The sequence below is a fragment of the Parus major genome, chromosome 17 (assembly GCF_001522545.3).
Source record: "Parus major isolate Abel chromosome 17, Parus_major1.1, whole genome shotgun sequence".
In the NCBI taxonomy this organism is placed as follows: Eukaryota; Metazoa; Chordata; class Aves; order Passeriformes; family Paridae; genus Parus; species Parus major.
In genome coordinates, this window is record NC_031785.1 from 4,103,645 (window position 1) to 4,121,058 (window position 17,414).

Genomic DNA, 17,414 nt, shown 5'->3' on the forward strand with positions numbered 1-17,414 from the left:
GCAGCGCCGCGGGGCGGGCGGGACAGCCGGGTGCGCTCCGGGCTCGGAGGAAGGCTACGTACCCGCCGCCGCGCCGCCCTCAAGGGCCGGGCCGGGCGGGAGGCGGCCCCGGGGGCCTGCGGAACAGCGGGCGGGACATGGCGGCGGGCATGGGGATGCGCGGCCTCGGCCGGGTACGAGCGGAGGGGAAGGGAGGGGAAAGGAGGGGAGGGCGATATGGGATCCTGCGGGACACGGAACCGTACTGGACACGGAACCGTACTGGATACGGAACTGTACGGGATACGGAGCACGGGACTCTGCGGGACAGGGGACACGGGATGTGGAACACGAGACCCTGCGGGACCGTGACCGGGCGGGGAGGCAGCGTCCGACAAGTTGTTAAATGGAGCTTTTGGCTCCCCGCCGGGGCTGGCCGGGCACCGGGGCTCGCAGGTGGCTCCTCGGGCGGGCAGATCCGGCTCCTCCGAGCCCCGGGAGCGGGCGGGCTGCGGGCAGACAGCGCTGACCTGCCTCACCTCTGACGGGCTGCGGGCCATGCTCTCTCAGCCCTCCGTTCGTCTGCAGAGGCTTTAAAATGCTTTTGAGAGGCATTTTTAAAGCATGCCACTGGAGAAGTTGAATGAAATCCTTTAGGGATGAGCTCTAGATAGGGCTGCAGATTGCTCTTTCAGATTGTGCATTTCTGCAGTGTCAGAAGTCTCGGTGGTGGATCTGTTGGAGTAGGAGCTGTGGAGCTGCAGAAACCAACTTTGGTTTCTTTAGTCATGGAGTGGGGGATTCCAAAAATAAGGCTCTGCTGTGGGTTGGTATTTGTGTGTTAACTCCCAGTCACTGCTGACTCTGGTTTGTTTGTTCACTTTAAAGCAATCTGGTGCTCTGAAAAGGAAACTCCAGTCACCACATGGAAACCCACCCGTGAAACGCAAACGGAAATTATCCATAAACACCTTCAGGAAAGGTGCCACTGAGGCTGACAGGAGGGAGGAGGGAAGCTCATCACAAAAACCTCTTCCTAAGAAGCAGTTGACTAACAAACAAAATGAAAGCAAGAAAAACAAACCTTCCATTAAGACGTCCAGCCTGTTTAAAAACAACCCAGACATCCCAGAAATTCACAGGTATTTTAGACAAATGTCTAGGTAGCAAATGGGAAGGAAAAAAACCCTTGCAATTCCTTGAAATTCAGTGTCTTGAGTTCTTGCTCTTGCTTGGCAGAGTAGCTGCTTGGTAGATGAAGTTTCATTGCTAATTATGTAGAATGCTGTTGTATCATTTTTAATCCTACTGTGTGTTTTGGTTTTGTTTCCCCTAACTCAGAAAAGCAGTGCAGCAGGTGCAAGAAAATGTTTTCACTACAGATTCCTTCAGCCAGCTGGACCTCCACCCACATCTGGTGAGTGGCAGGAAGGCTACATGCCTCAAAAACATGGATTTTTGGCTGGGGAGCAGGTCAGAGAGCCTTTATTCATGGTGACCTGAATGCTTCACCTGATTTTGTCACTCAGGGTGCTGGTCCATGTCCTGACCTGTCCTCAGGCACAGTCCCAGTCCTCTTCACTGTCTGCAGCTGTAATACCAAAAACCCACAGAAAACCAGCAGTGGTGTAATTCTGATTAACTAACAAGTGTTTTGAGGACATGGGAACTTTATGGACAGTTATGCAGAGAATAAATCTCAGTCTTCTGTGTTTTGTTCTGTCTTAGCAGTACAAGAATAACAAAAGGAACAGTTTGACAATAAAACCTTCATTTTTCTTTATTGTCTCTCTAGATCAGCACAATAAATACTGTCCTAAACATATGTAGCATGACCAGGTAAGCAAACCAATATCAAAACTTTGCTCTTTACCCCTAAAAGCCTGTGATTACTTCATTTTATATGATTGGCTTGTGAAGACCACAGTACCAATGTCCTTTTTGCTATTAGGTTTGTAGGGAGTCCTGCCTTCTAGTTTGGTACTTGAATCACAAACCATCTGCTTTGAATTTATTGCATCTGATGCCTAGCCAGTGGCTTTGCTTAGAAATCACCTCAACTGATGTAGCTGCACAGCAGAGATGAGTGGGAGGAATTTGGGCTAAAGAATTTTGAGACACTGCGTGTTAAATTCTTGGAATTCTATCCTGTGTTGCATCTGCATTTCCTGCCCTGCTTTGTTTGTCACCCAGTGTTCAGAAGCAAACCATTCCTGTGCTCCTGCAAGGCAGAGATGCCCTGGTGAGATCTCAGACTGGTTCAGGTCAGTGTTGAACTGTCACTGTCCTTCCTTAGGGAATGTTTACTGCACTTATTTAGGTAGATCTCAGTGGGAGACCACCACTTCTCTTTTCTAATTGATCCTTTATTAAATTGCCTGTCAATCTTCCATTCTGGAAACCTCCTACTTAATAGAAATTTTTCCAGACTCTGACTGCAATTTAAGAATGGTGGGACAAATGGTTTGCTCCAGCTTTGGTTTGCTGGAGTGTTGTAATTGCCACACATTTTTTTTTTAATGGAAACTTTTCTTATTTTCTCCCTTTCAAAAAGGTAAAACTCTTGCCTATGGGATTCCACTTGTGCAGTGTTTGCAAGGACTAGAATCCAAAATACAGGTAGGTCCAGCAGCACTAAATATATTTGCTTTTGATACTAAACTGAATAAAAATAAAATCCAGCTCCTGTAGTGATTATTGTCTCTTTTTCATACAAGCAGTCCATGATCCTCTTTATTTGTACATATGACAAATGGGATTTTCCAGTTCTGTTGAGATGTAGATGGTACAAGATCGATGTTAGCTATTCCCCATTGCTCCATGCAGCAGGATAAATTGGAAATGGGCTAAATTATCAGGTGTGGAGTACTGAAAACAAAGGTTACTGCTATGTCTTTAAGGGGAGTAAGTTTTTAATCTTTGGCATGGAGTGGGATTGCATAATTGCTCCCAATTTGGATATTATACCAGAAAATGCTGCTGCAGATCTTGTGCATTTCATGGAAAGAGAAGGGTTGAGAGGCATTTCCAGCCTATCCTGGATTGTCAGTCCCTGCAGCTGCTACCTGCAGATTGTGCATCCAACAGGAGAGATTCCTGCAGCTCAGGAACACAGGAGTGAAACAACGTGCAATAAAATGTTGGGATTGACTGTGAGCAGCTTTCCCAGCAGGGAGGAGAAGGCAGTGCAGGATTGACACGTGAAAAACTTGATTCTTTTAAAAGCTGTGGGGCAGAAATACCCTAAAATGTCATGTACAAACTTGCAGTGAAGCCCTCCAGAGCCCTCTCTGCTGGCTGAGAGCAGGGAGGTGTGGAAGGGCTCTGTTCAGTGCTGCCTTCTCTCAGAGCCCTGCTCTTGTGTGTTTGCAGCGCAGTGATGGCCCCTACGCCCTCGTGCTTGTCCCAACCAGGGAGGTAGGTGGCTTTTCCTTTCTCAGTCTGTTTGAACACTGATTTTTGGGGATGTGGGTCCACCAGAGTTCTGCACATTAGAAAACACTGTTAGTCCTTTTGCTCAGATCTCGCCCTCACAGGAAGTGTTGTTATTTTTGTTCGATGCCAACCAGAGCAAGAAAGGAATTTCTCACTTCTCCTCCTGCAGTTGGAAATGTTCACAGAGGCTGCAGAACCTCTCTGGCTCAGTGCAGGCCTCATGCCTCACTCATACAGGGGGAATGAGTAAAACCAATGAATTCAGCTTTGCAAATGTGTAGATTTATGCAAGTGTTTAATTTTTAAAGCTGTTTTTTCAAATTTGTAAGTGAATGCTGAAGCTGAGGCCTCCAAGACTTGGTTTGTCCATTGAGCTCTTCTATTTAATTTATATTATTTGCAATTGCAAAGGCAGTGTCAGAAGAGGTTATCAACCTGTTTTTATTTTTGTTTGGTATGTCAAATGATAATAACTTGTATGTGGAGAATTGATTGCAGGTCTCTCATTTGGGGTCCAATATTTTGTGCAGCCTGCAGTGCAATATGTCTGTTACCTGAAAGGAGAAGGCTCTGGAGCTATTTAAATTTTTACAGCAGCAACTTACTGCCTCTTTAGGATGCCATGTGAATACTAAGCATGGAGGAAAGTGTGTGTGAGCTCGCTTAAAGGGCTGCCATTGAGAGTACTTAGGAAGATAATTTGTGATTACAATTGGTATTACTTTGTAATGGAAGCAATAACCTTCCTTGAGAAAAGAAATGCAGAGATGGAAAGATCCAATGGCACAATTACTCCATGGGTCAGGTGAGGAACAGTGAGGGCTGCCAGAACAGAATTGACCTATATGTTTCCTTTTCATGGTGTTTTTTTCCCAGAATTTCTATCATTTTTCCTTTTATTCTTCCTCTGGAGCAAAATCTTCTGTGCCTGTAGCTTGTTTTCTCCCCAGAGCATTCACAGAAGCCAGAAGTCTTGCTTGTCCTGAGAGCTGGCTCGTGGAGCTGAGCCAGTAGAGAGATCTTTGAACAGGTCAAAATACAATAAGAGATGGTTCATGAAAAAAAAATTAGTAAGCAGCTTCTGAAAGAAGAACTAAGGATGCATTTAGAATTCTGATATACATAACTAGATTAATTCACAGATTTTTAAGACATAGGGATTTGCAATCCAGTTTTTCAGTCCAGAGAGACTTTGTCAGAGCTCATTTTCTTCTTTTGTTGATTTCTGTAGCTTGCACTCCAAAGTTTTGATACAATCCAGAAGCTACTTAAGGTAAGAGTTCAATGCTCTGTGTTCTTAGTCCTGTAAGATGCTAAACAACTTCAATTCCTGTAAATTCAGCTGGAGGTTTAAGGAAATCCAGCACCTGGCAAGATGTATGGTCCTTAAAGATAAATGTGTTTAAGTGTGTGATTTCCCTGTGGCATGTTTGAAATTACTACATGAGCAATTAAGTGATTAATTATGGCGCCCTAGTTGCACATGTGCTGATAAACATAGTTGATTTTCACAGCCATTTGTTTGTAGAAATACATTTCATTGTCTTAGGCTGAGTTATGAATGGAAACTCTTGTGGTGACAAGGACCGTTTTACTGAAACTAATACTGGACAGATGGGTTTCAGATGGGGAGTAGGACTTGGGAACTACTTTGCCAGCTGAATGACTGGAGAAATGAGAAGGCTTTTAAAATCATTAAATGATAGTGCTTTCCTTGTAATTGAGGCTGAGTATCTTACCATTGGGCTGGAAGGTGTTTAAATAATTTATTTATCTGATCCATATTTCCACCTCCTTTTCATTTTTCCTTGGAATAATAGGGTACTTCCTCATTATTTATAAGTCTTTAAATTTATAAGTCTTTAAAAGAGACTTACAGGTCTTTTTTTAGTGTTGGAGCTGTGATCACATCACATGCACACTGCTGTCAGCCCATCCTCCCTCCTTTTGCCAAGAAACATAATTTTTTGATTAGGCTTTGTCTTGTTATTAAGGAGAATCATCGTTGGTCTTGGTTTTCTTTTCTGTAGCCATTTATCTGGATTGTGCCTGGAGTGCTAATGGGGGGAGAAAAGAGAAAATCAGAAAAAGCCAGGTAGGAAACCAACTCCTTAAATTTTATTTTGGGTCCTTGTGCTCTGCAGACTTTATCTGCTACTCTTCAGAGCATTTTTCTTACTGGGAGGGAGGATGGTGAGCTTGGAGCAAGCTGTGATCCCCTGGATCTTACATAGGCACAGTGGCTGGGTCAGCAGGAAACATTCACTTCCCCCAGCTGAATCTGTTTCTAAAATGTTGATGAGCCTTCTGAGAAGATGATCTCTTGTGTCAGTATTTTTTTTCCCCTCTCCTGACAAACACCTGTATTTCCTTACCACTAACTATATTTGTTATGGGGGAAATTGCTTTCTGGAGAAGAGATTTCCTGGTGTTAAAAATCTCTTTCTTTCCCCTTTTCAAGAATTGAATTGTAAGCTGGTAATCCAAAATGGAATTTTCATTTCTCTCTATATAAGCATACACAAAAGCGAGTTTACTCTTGACAGTAAAATAAGTACTCAATTAGAAAGAAAACCTAGCTGGGGTGTGTTAGATTTTTATTTTTTTTTAATTACTAATATTTCTTCCCACCTTGTCCTTAGCACTGGGTGTGCCTCTGAGTATCTGACTATCAGTGATGATCAAGGATTAATATAACTGGGCAAAAAAAATCAGTTTTTATCAGTGAAAAGGTGCTGTCCCTGATTTTACTGTGGCACTTTTTCCCTCTGTAGGTTCCAGTTTTAATCTGGGTTCTATTCCATGCTAACCTGCATGGGGTTGTTTTTTCTTTCTTTTCTTTCTCTTACCTGGGTTTTATTTTTTGTTTTTAAATCTGCACAGATTAAGGAAAGGGATAAATATCCTCATTTCCACCCCTGGCCGCCTGGTTGATCACATCAAGTCCACAGAATGTATTAATTTCCGTCACACTCAGTGGCTGATTATTGATGAAGCAGACAGGTAAACTTCCAAGTGTTCGGATACAGAAAATTATTTCAATACCCACTGCATCATAATTCACTAAATATTAAAAAAAGTATGAGAGAGAGAGTGTGTGATCTTAATCCATTTATGCTCAGTGGCCTCAGCCAAGCACCAGATGTCTGGGATTAGGACAAAATACCCACTTTGGACAGATTGTTGGACAAGTATTCATTGCAAAGATGTCGTGCAGCATTAAGACTTTCTCCTTCCTGCAGCACCTCTAACCATCTCTGCTGTTCCTGTAGGATCCTGGACCTGGGCTTTGAGAAGGATGTGGCTGTGATACTCAATGCTTTAAATGCTGAGAGAGAGACACGTCAGAACGTGCTGCTCTCAGCCACTCTCACTGAAGGTGGGTTATGGACAGATGGGGGCTCTTGTAGCTGCATAATGCACAGGCAACTGTAGAATAGTTGGTTGAGTCTGCCTCTATTACAGCCCAGTCTGAAGCCCTTTGCAGGAGTGGAAATAATTTCCTGTTAATTTCTTTGTCTTATGGCACTTCCTTCGTTACTGGAATTTCTGTCAGTGTGTGTACTTCCATGGTAGCCACATATGTCTCACAAATTCCATAGCAAAGTCACCGTGAACCTGAAAGTTCTTTTGTTTGCTTTACAAATGCAGAATTAAGGCAAAAAGCTAATGGCAAGAGAGCTGTTGTGTGCTTTGCTCTGTACCATACAGGCAGGCAGCTGCTGAGGCAGGAACTGAGCCAGGCCTCCTGACTCCTGCACTCTTGACAGAGTCAAGATCTGCTGGGATTTTTCCACACACATTTAAAAGTAGGCCTACCAAATGCTGTTTGTCCATAAAGATATTTATGTACTGTAAAATAGCACAGTCAGCTGAAGTAGTGTCTTGTCAAGGTTCTGGTGGAGTCCACAGCAGCTAAGCCTGGTAAGGCCTAAAAAGTCCAAGGTTTGTGAGGGGATTCTGTCAGGATCTGAGGGTGGTTCTTGCCCTCCACTCCTTTTCACTGGAATTGCATCAGTTGCATCATCCCAGCCCAGACTGGGCCTCACATATCTCTAATTTTCTGTGGTTTAGGAGTGACACGCCTGGCTGATATCAGCTTGAATGACCCTGTCAGCATTTCTGTAGCAGATGAAATCCAGAAGGTGCCTGAAGCAACATCACAAACAGATAGGGAAGCCAGCAGTTCATCAAACTGTATGGAGCAGGAAAACTTTGCTGTTCCAGAGACACTGCAGCAGTATGTCATTATGGTCCCCAGCAAACTGAGGCTTGTCACATTAGCAGCTTTTATCCTGCAGAAATGCAAGGTGAGACTCTGTTTGCATTTATATTACTAAGTAGCCCTTTGCCCTTTCCAACTCCTTTATCTGTTCCTCTGTTGAGGATAGCATGGATTAGATCCAGGGCTTTGAAGTGCATCTTGAACCACAAGAGAGCTGAGGTGCTGTTGTGTCTTTCATGCTGACAGAGAGATCCCTGTGCAGCATGTACTCATTCTTCTGTTTTGGGCTCACTCTTTGGTGTCAGACTCTAATCCTTTCTCAGATAATTATATCTCTAGAAGTGTAAACCACCTGGATCTTTCCATGATCGGGAATTGGGAGAGGCCTTTGGAAATGGTTATGTGCAATTCTTTTATTCTTCCTGCAGTTTGAAAAGCGCCACAAGATGATCATCTTTTTCTCCAGCTGTGAACAAGTGGAATTCTACCACGAGCTCCTTGTACAGGTCCTTTCAGGAGGCTCAGAGTCAGAACAACCTGGATGTTCATCCCCCTCCTCTGTGAGCTTACAGTTTCTACGTCTGCACGGCGACATGGAACAGGAAGTAAGAACTCTCAAAATGTCAGGATCTGCAGTTTTATTCCTTGTTCCCTATGATTTATTACGTGGCTATTTTGGGGAGGAGGGCAGAGGAGAGGACAGAGAGTCATTACACCTCTAGGGGCCTCAGTCTTCCATCTGTTAATGAGAATAAGGATATTGTCCCATTTCTGGAAAGTACCTTGGTAGCTGTATCTGAAAAGCACACCTGAAGAGGCAAATGTGTTATTTCAGCAGGCAGAGCATCCATTCTCTATTCCCAGTGGGTGCACTAAACCATTTATGTCTCTGTGCTTCTCTCTCATGCAGTCATGACAGACTTTTAATGCCAAAGGAAAACTTTATCCAAGCCCCAAAACATTATTACCTAGTAAGTTTCCCCCATTAAAGAAGGCTGGAGCACTTTGGCTTTGGTTTTGAAGAGCAGTGTCTTGACAGACTGCTGTTTTCCCTGGGATGGAATAATAGCACTGTAACAGTGATAGTGTAACAGCAACCCCAAAATAGGTTTAGGTTTTAGCCAGATAAGAGTGGAGAGGTTGGACCTTGATACAGAGGGCTGAGAGGCCAGGAGGAGAATGTCAGATGAACTGTCAATGCAGAGTTTCTATCAATAGCTGAGAGACCTCCCTTGGAAGTTCAGGCCCAGATCCTGCCCTTGCTCTGTGATGGAGAGAGCTGCTGCTCTACTCTGAGCTGCACAGCAGAGATGGTAAATGAATAGAGCTCTTCTGATGAAGCAAGAGGTGAAGAGCCATTGTTTTTCTCACTCATTCCCATCCTGTGGAGACCAGAAACATGTGCTTTGCTGTCCCTGCAGTCTGGCCTTTCCTCAACCTGCCTGCCTGAGCAAGTGAGCAGGCCTGGTCTGGCCCAACTCTACCCTGACCAGCTGTTAAACCAACAGAACACCACTAAGTAGCTGGCACCAGGGGAAGGGTTTTGCCTTTTTAGTACCCAGTGTGTAATTAGTGCTTGATGTCTTCAAATTAAGAGCATTAATGGAGCTAAATTGTGGATCCCATATGGTACTGCTGAGCACGGCTGCTGTCATTGTCAACAAGATACAGCGTACTCTCTTCTTTAATTTTTGTCAGCAGAGGGTTCAGTGTTCAGCAAGGCCCAAGTTTCCCTTCTTTTCTAGAACAACACCTCTAGCTGGGAGTCAAGTGTGTAAGGTTTCTTCTCTATCATCAACATAACAGGACAGTCACTTAGCTCCTAGCCAGAACTCCAGGGGAGGGCTTGAAACATAGAAACAAGGATATTTTGGAAGGTGAGCAGAAAAGGGAGTGTAGGTGCAGAGGTGGTATTGGCAAGTGAAGACCAGGTTCTGCTGAGAACTTTGGTTATTGGTGCTCAGATATAGCAAATATTGTTGTGATGTAATGTGAGTTGTGGAGTCAGTTTTTGTGGCTTTCATCAAGAAAAATACACAGCCCAAAGCTGTTAGTTAAAATAACTGGAATGTCCATGGTAAGGTTTGGGGACTGACAAAGCAGGAGGCTTTTGAAGGGAGTTGAGGGGCTGTACTGGGTTCCTGCAGTTCCCTCCAATGGCTCAAAGACTTCTGGGGGTGTAATTTGGGATCTGGGGGCTGTGGATGGCCCTGCCTGTGGGCCTGAGCTCATGTGAGGAGTGAGGGCTGCAGGAGTTGTGGTGGTGCAGAGCAGAGATGGGGACAAGGCTGGGGAGCACCTGCCTGTGACCCTGGTAGAGGGAGCAGCCTCAGTCCCCAGGTCATCAGCCCCATTGGTGGCCTTTGCCAGTACAAGGGAAAGGCATGGGAGGTTGTTTTTGTAATTATAATTTTTATTTTTATTATAAGTGGACTTCTGGCTGTCTCTCCTGCCCTGTTACTTTGAAGCCTTGTTCCATATGAACTGCTCAGCAGTTCACTGTGCAGCTGAGCATCCCTGACACTCAGTAATTCCACAGTCAGAGCAGTGGCTGTGTGCATGCCCCATTGGGCACATGATGTGGCTGATCTCTTGTGATGTGATTATATCACTGTGTCAACAAAATGGGCTTATCCTGCCCATCGTGTGACTGGACAGACAGCAGTGAACATCTCCAGCTTTGCTTGTTTCCACAAAAGCCTGTCTTGCCCATAAAATGTGCTGGAGCTTCTGTTGGTGCTGCCTAATCCTTTGTGCATCCCCTCTCCACGTAAAACTGTTCCTGTTTTCTGGCACACACAGGCTGTGCTTCAGTGCAAACCATAGAGATGTTGGCTGCTCTGACTTGCCCAAATGCATCCAGACTTCCCCAGACACTGCTTTCCTACCTGGGACCACACCTGTGTGCCAGATTTTTCCATTTGCAGGAAGTCTGACTGCCAGTCATGAGGCCAGTTCCTTTGCTTTTGAATCTCCACATGATCTAAGTGAACAAGAGACAGTTAAATTGTTAACGTTATCTGATTGACTTTGTGTTGGATTGTAATGTGCATTAGCAGTCTTTTAATTCTTCCTTTTCAATCTTCTAGGAAAGGACAGAGGTCTTCCAGGAGTTCCTAAAATCCAAGACTGGCATCTTACTTTGCACTGTGAGTAACTCAGAGTCCCTTTGCAGCTCCACACTAATGGGCCTGTCTGATCCCTAAGGGAAACCAGAGGAATTGGCACTGAGCTCTAATTCCAGCTCACTGTCTGACCTTGAGGAAAGTCATCTCCTTTTTCTGCATCTCACATGTTCAGTAAGGACTGGGGCCTTCTTTGCAAGCTGTTAATATGATCTTTGGCTGAGTTACCATATACAGGAAGAATCTATGTCTTATATTAGAGACCATCAAGTATTTTGCATGGTCTTACATCTGGAAAAATCTGTTCCTTTGAAGCTGGAACCCTGCCCACTACATGCAGCCAGTAGAATGCAATCCTGATTTGCAGTGTGCCCCAGAACTGCCAGGAAAATTGGATGGAATGTGGTATTTCCCATCTTAATAACTACCCCAAGGTTAAAAACAGCCACCTGCAGAGGTGGAAAGGGAAGCCCAACCAGAGAAGGAAAAGCACATGCTCTGTTGGTCTCCTAGCCTTGTGCCCTTCAAGCTCCTTCCAAGGGTGCTGAGGGTGAAATTCTTGTCCTCAGCTGAAGTTTGCTGGCACCCTTGGGTTGTGGTGGCACCTTCGCCTCCCGCTCCTGATCTGCTGGGGCCTCAGGCTGCTGCAGTGGTGCAGAAGGCTGCACGATTTGCTCTCTAATAGTGGCAGCTGTTGATCTGAAAACGTGTGAATCTTGGCGATTTCTACCCACTGCAAACCTGTAAATTACAGCGATCGGGAGTAATTAGAGCTGAGAAACCCTCTCCAGCTTTGAAATGACTCCTGGTCTTGCTGCACGTTATTCTTAAAGGAAACCAATTGCAATTTTTTCAGAGTGTGGGGGGCTGAATTTTCCATTTTTTCTGTCCACAGTTCAAACTAGGAGTGACATGTATATAAGTGTTTGATTTAGCATTGCCAAATTATATATTATGGCACCTGTAAAACTCTGCTTGCTACCTTCTGGTCCTGCTTTGTGTGTACAACCTTTCAGTGATTTCATCAAGGTCAATATGCTTCTTTGCAGTGCATAAGTGGAACTGTAACTTGGTTTCCTTGTGTACAGAGGTAATAACTTGAGTGTCAGAGCTAGGGAGGAGAGTAGAGCTTAAATCATTCAGTGGTGTAGATTGTTTTGAAGATAAAAAGTGTTTGGTAAATTCTGAAAAATAAATAGCTAAACTCTGTTATCCTTGATGCACATGGTGCCTCTAACTGAGACACATCAGGTACATATCTTGTCTTTGAAATTCCAATGTAATGGGTTTGGAAAGAAGGTAAATGCTCAGTTTTAGACAAAGAGAAAGCAAAACCATTGCAATCACTGTGCTGTCAGTTCCTGGTTGAGAAGGTTTGAGGGGAAATTGCAGCCTATGATAGGAAAAGTCTGTCAGGAAACGTGCAACTGTTGACAAGATAGGAAGAAGAATTTGGCTAAAGAAATCTTGGTGGATGGGATTCCCCTCTTGAGATATGGTTTGATTTCCTGCCGTGCCACAGACTCTGTGCAGGTGAATGTGGAATTGGGGTGACAAGGCAAGTAGCCACATGTCAGCTGAACAGCAATAGTTGTGGGTTTGCTCCTGATCTGTCAGAAATGGGAGGTGATGGTCATAAATGGGAGATAATGTCGAGTAACCTGGATTGCCATGAAGAGGGTGGTGTAAGGTAACACATTTATTGTAACCCTCCTCCTCTTCAATCTAAGGCACTTTGCATTTCCTGCAAGGCAGGGATGCAGCTTCTGCCGGTGATGGTGACTCTGGCTCAGCTGGCACATGGTCAGCATGTTAAGCACAGTGAGCTGCATGTCTGAGTCCAAAATCTCCCTGTGCTTCAACTCCCCATCTGTAAAATGGGGAAAGTAGCACAGTTCCATCTTACAGAGATGTTGGGAGGACAAATGCATTGAAAGCAGGAGGTGGCCTGTTACCACAGTAATGGGGACCATATGGACACCTTAATATAGAGATAGACTTTGCACCAGTCCCACATTACAGGTGCTTCCCCAGCACAGATGTCCAAAGGGCAGCCAGGCTCTGTGACCACCTCCTGCCTCTAAGAGCACTGCTTTTTCTGACACTCTTCTCCATATCAGCAAAAAAAAGAAAAAAATTCTGCAGAAAGGTAGTTCTGTTCTTTTTACTTATGAAATCATGTTTTGTGCCCACAAAATTTTGAAACCTGGCTCACAAAAGAGCAACACAAATAATGTTGCCGTCCTTCCCTTGTCCCTAATGCCATGTTCTCCACCCATCTTTCCGCTCTAGTAAGCAATGGGACCTGCTGTTCCTTTTATTAATTTGCTCTATGTCATATGTATATTAATATAGCCCATAAAATATTTTTGCCAGACAGTATAAGCTGGCAGACAAGAAAATAAAGAGGGGCCACGTATCTCAGAGGGTCGCATCCAGATTTATTTCTCTCTCCACTGAAAGTTCTTTGCAGCTTCCTTTGGGATGTGCCTTTTAAACAAGTTCATCTCTTCCAGGGAGGGAGGAAAGATCATTTGGAGATTGTTTGCTGTTTACTCAGTCACGCTAACTCATCTTGCCAGTTTTCTGGCGGCCCCAGCCAAGAGCTTTCGCCTCTGACAGCTTCTGTGCTCTCCCCTTCCTCCTCTGATTACGCAGCCCAATCTGTCACCCTGCCGACGGGGGTCTCTACCCTGCTGATGGCTTTCCACACTCGGCAGTAATGACTTTTGGCAGGCCGGGAAGGCGCGAGAGCTTCTTCCCCAGCTTGGAGAGCCGTTAGGCCCTCTCTGCCTGTTAGCTAAAGCACTTTGTGAGGTTCTTTGGTAAATAAATGAGTCATTTTAATCCAACTGACAGCCTGGCACCTGAGCAAGCTGCCTTCCATCTGTACTTCTAGGCCTCATGTAGGCAGCCAATTGTCAAGCTCAGGGCCTTCAAGACCTCACCATTGAGTGTCTTTCAAAAGCAAGTTTAGCAATTTCCTTTGCCCTAATTAGATTGTGTGAGAGGGACTGAGCAAACCAAGGCCCTTGCAAAACTTCTGTTGCCCTGTTGGTTCTGATCTTGTGCAGTGACAGGACTTGCTTTCAGCATGGCCCTTTTGCCCTCCATTCCCTGGCACCCACCACTGTACCCCATTCTTTGTACCCCATTCTCTTGGACCCACCCCTGTACCCCACAACCTGAAGCACGGGCTGGTAACATGAATTGTTCAAAGCAGAAATTTCAGTCTTTCTAGCATCCCTCAGGTGGATTGTTCCTTGATCCTGTGCCCTTGTGTGCCTTGCAGTTAGGATCAGGGCAGGAATGTGATTAAGGCTTCAGGTTATTGTGTTTGCTTGGCATCTGGGCTTTCTTTAAAATTGTGCTGGTGTAGGTTTGTTGTTTTTTTTCCTCCCATGAGATGGTCACTGAAGAATTGGCCCTTCCATTGCCCATGAACAGGAGGCAGCAGTGACCTTCTGAGGTGTCATATCCTTGATTTCCCTGTAATTAAGTAATGGTGGTGTGAGGTCACACATGGAAGGAGCAGTGCCATCTGAGGCAGTGGGAAAGAGGGAAGAGTGGTATGTTGAAAATCTCTTGGGCTTCTTGAAAGAGTACTGGTAGCAAGTTAGTGCTTCTGTGAGTGGAATAAATGTAAAACTGGATGGTTGTTTTTTGAGTTGTGTTCTCTCTCCTGGAAAGGTGACCCACAAATATTTTTTCTAAAATTCTGAGAAGTTGAAACTCATGGGCTCTGTCAGCAGAGGAAAACAAATCAACTCAAACTTTTTACCCTAGTCCTATGTTGCTGCTTTCTACCAGGGTCTTTGAGGAAAAGGAGCTGGAGGAGACACAGGTGGACTGGTACTGAGGAATCTTTGAGTTTGCAAAACACTCCAATTACCAGTAAATCCCAAGAGACTTGTGAAAGAGAGCCAAGGGAACCCCCAGGAGAGTAGCTGCTGCTGTGTGTCAGTAACGACTGAGTGGAGTTGGTGGCACTGTGAAAGTGATCATGAATGCAAGGCTGGTGATGGGAGAATGCCTTCTCCTAAAATGTTTTCCCTGGCTATTTATCAGGCTTTTGGTGAACCTTTTATGCTTGGGCAAATGTACATGAAAATGCTGACTGTGGCAGTGATTTTCCAAGCTGAGATGTTGAGAAAATTATGGAAGAGTAGGGAAAGAATCTGGATGGATGAGAGGGATGGCTCCTGCCCATGTTGTCCACTCCTTCTCGTGTTAGAGATGCTCCAGACCACAGGGGTGTCTTGGTTGTTGGTTTATTTTGGGGAAGTTGCCCTGTCCCAAGGTCAGAGCCCTCTCCTCAGACAGCCTTTCCTTGGCTCCTGGGTGTGAGGAAGAGCACAGTAAGGGAAAAGACCAAAGCCCTGTCAGTGTGGAAGAATAGAGACAGCCAGCTCGGAATCAGCCGTCAGCGCTCCTGTCTGATCGTGCTGGAGAGTTTATAGTCTTGTTATCCTGGTAACTGCTGTACATGCTTCCCAACTTCCCTTGATTTATTTTCTCCTGCCTCCTTTAAATGGCTTTTTGTACATCTGTTCATTCTGACTCTAGGAACAAGTCACTCCTTAATGAGCGTGTTGGAGCACGAGTGTGCATTATTTCGGAGTGGGCGCTGTGGAAAGTGTCTCCTCTTTTACTGCAGTTGGAGCCACATAACAGCCTGGTTAGTGCTTATGGGAAGGCCTTTGCTGCCAAAACATCAGCTTCACATTCTTTTAACGTGTGTGAGAGTTGCATGAAAACACTTCAGTGGGTGGCTGACACATTTTTAGTACATTAAGCTCCTGCTTATGTCCTTAATATATTCTATTTTGCAACTAGCTAAAAGATACATGTGTTGCAAAACATTTCCTAACAGAGTTAAATCTGAACACCTGCTCTGCTATTGTGCCTGGTGAATGTGAAATCCAAGAAGTATGTGAGGACATTACTAATGAACAGAAAATCAAGAAGGGAGATTGAAATGTGTTTGCACTCTCTGTTTTGGATAGTATTTAAACTCTCCTTTCTTTTGGAAGGGGTATGTTTTTGGAGCTATGCTGGCTGTGGATAACTGAAGGGTCTCATTCAAGTCCTTCTCCAAGTTGATGGGTTTTCTCACCAGCTGGCACATCAAATAACACCTTGATAGCAGCTTCAGACTCTTTTCTTCACGACTGCATTTTGTTTCTCCAAATCAAACCAGACTGGTGCAAATCTAAGGCATAGCTGAAGTCCCCTCTCCTGGAGCTGTGCTCCAGCTTCCTGCAGATTCTGCTAAATTGTTTATTGGCCTTTTATTTTAGGGCCAGATGACCTGCAAGTCATCTGCTCCTCAACTTCAGACCATCACCTAGGAAACAGCTAATTATTTGTAGGCAGAGGTCAGTGTATCTTTGGACATTCCACCCAAGGCCAGGGATTCTTGACCATTGCCTTTTTTTTTTTTTTTTTTTCCCTTTTCATCATAAGCAGCCTGGTTTTAGTACTTAGATTTGCTGTGGAGAAAGGTGTGCTCAAAACTAGTGCTGCCTTTCAGAGATTTAATCCTACTTCTCTGTGTTTGGGTAGTAGGTGCCCATGAGCAGATCTCTTTCCATCAGTGAAACAAACTGAAGAACAAAGGTACCACTACCATTTACACAGTGGATTCTCTCAGATATAATGCAAAGGGGTTGTAGCAAAATGCTGTAATTCAACACCACCATCCTGAAATAGGTGTTTGTATCCTCCAGGCTTTGGGCCATAGTAGTGGATCATTTTTGATGGCGTTAGTCTGCTAACAATCCTTCAATTTTAAACCCTCAATGTTATTTCTGACCTTCAGTCCATCTCTCCCCAAATTAGACACATAAAATTCCTACTTACACAGCCACTTGCTTTCAGACATAGTTGCCATCCCAGAAGACTCCTCACTCTGCTGATACCTCCAAAGGATTTTTACTAAAGTGATTTTCTTATTAATTTTAAAGGATGTAGCAGCACGGGGGCTGGACCTGCCTCAAGTGACCTGGATTGTACAGGTGGGTTTGCTCTGTGTGTTTTAAGTGCAGCCTTGCTCAGATGAAATCCATTCTCAGTCCAGAGCCTTCCTGCAGTTTGCTGGTCTTGGTGCTGATGCCTGCAGATGGGAGAGACCTACAAGTTCCTGACTGCAGGACTGGGGCTCTGGGTTTTGCCAGGATAAAGCATTGCTATGATAGCCTTGGTCTGTTTTTAATAACTCTGGCATTACCAGAGTTTCTCCTGGCTGGAGATGAAATACCCTCCCTTTCCTCACCCAGGAAACCAAATTTTGTGAAATCCTGGCCATCTCTTGCAGTTTTGTTCTTGTTTTCCTGAGCTTGATGGGGAGGCAGTTCCATGAGGAGTTTAAGTGCATTCCTAATTTTAAACATTGAGTAGCCCAGTAGTGTCAGTGCAGTGACCTGAGTGTTTTGAGTGAGGCTTGGCTGGGTTGGGGCTGAGTAGCTGCAGGCATCCAGTAAAACTGTGTGGTTCAGACTATCCCTGAAAAAAATGTGCCCAACAAAACCCCACACTGCTGCATTGCTGTCGACAGAAATATAGTCCTAGGGAAAAAAAATAGAAACAAAGGAAGATGGATTGAACCTTAAAAATAGCAGCCTGTCGTTTCAAAGAGGAGGCTGAGAGCA

At 44.7% G+C, this 17,414-nt stretch overlaps 1 protein-coding gene across 1 annotated transcript in view; it reads left to right on the top strand.

Moving 5' to 3' along the window:
- Positions 1–85: 85 nt before the first annotated feature.
- The window catches only part of DDX31 (DEAD-box helicase 31), a 42,706-nt gene continuing 25,377 nt past the window's right edge, over positions 86–17,414 (top strand). The window contains exons 1-15 of the mRNA XM_015644978.3: positions 86–173; positions 868–1,121; positions 1,321–1,396; positions 1,775–1,818; positions 2,173–2,243; positions 2,534–2,598; positions 3,352–3,396; positions 4,646–4,687; positions 5,445–5,509; positions 6,298–6,417; positions 6,687–6,793; positions 7,489–7,724; positions 8,068–8,244; positions 10,729–10,788; positions 16,731–16,781. Of these exons, the coding sequence (XP_015500464.1) occupies positions 138–173; positions 868–1,121; positions 1,321–1,396; positions 1,775–1,818; positions 2,173–2,243; positions 2,534–2,598; positions 3,352–3,396; positions 4,646–4,687; positions 5,445–5,509; positions 6,298–6,417; positions 6,687–6,793; positions 7,489–7,724; positions 8,068–8,244; positions 10,729–10,788; positions 16,731–16,781 (1,449 nt within the window). The 5' untranslated portion in view covers positions 86–137. The remainder of the gene's footprint in view (positions 174–867; positions 1,122–1,320; positions 1,397–1,774; positions 1,819–2,172; positions 2,244–2,533; positions 2,599–3,351; positions 3,397–4,645; positions 4,688–5,444; positions 5,510–6,297; positions 6,418–6,686; positions 6,794–7,488; positions 7,725–8,067; positions 8,245–10,728; positions 10,789–16,730; positions 16,782–17,414) is intronic.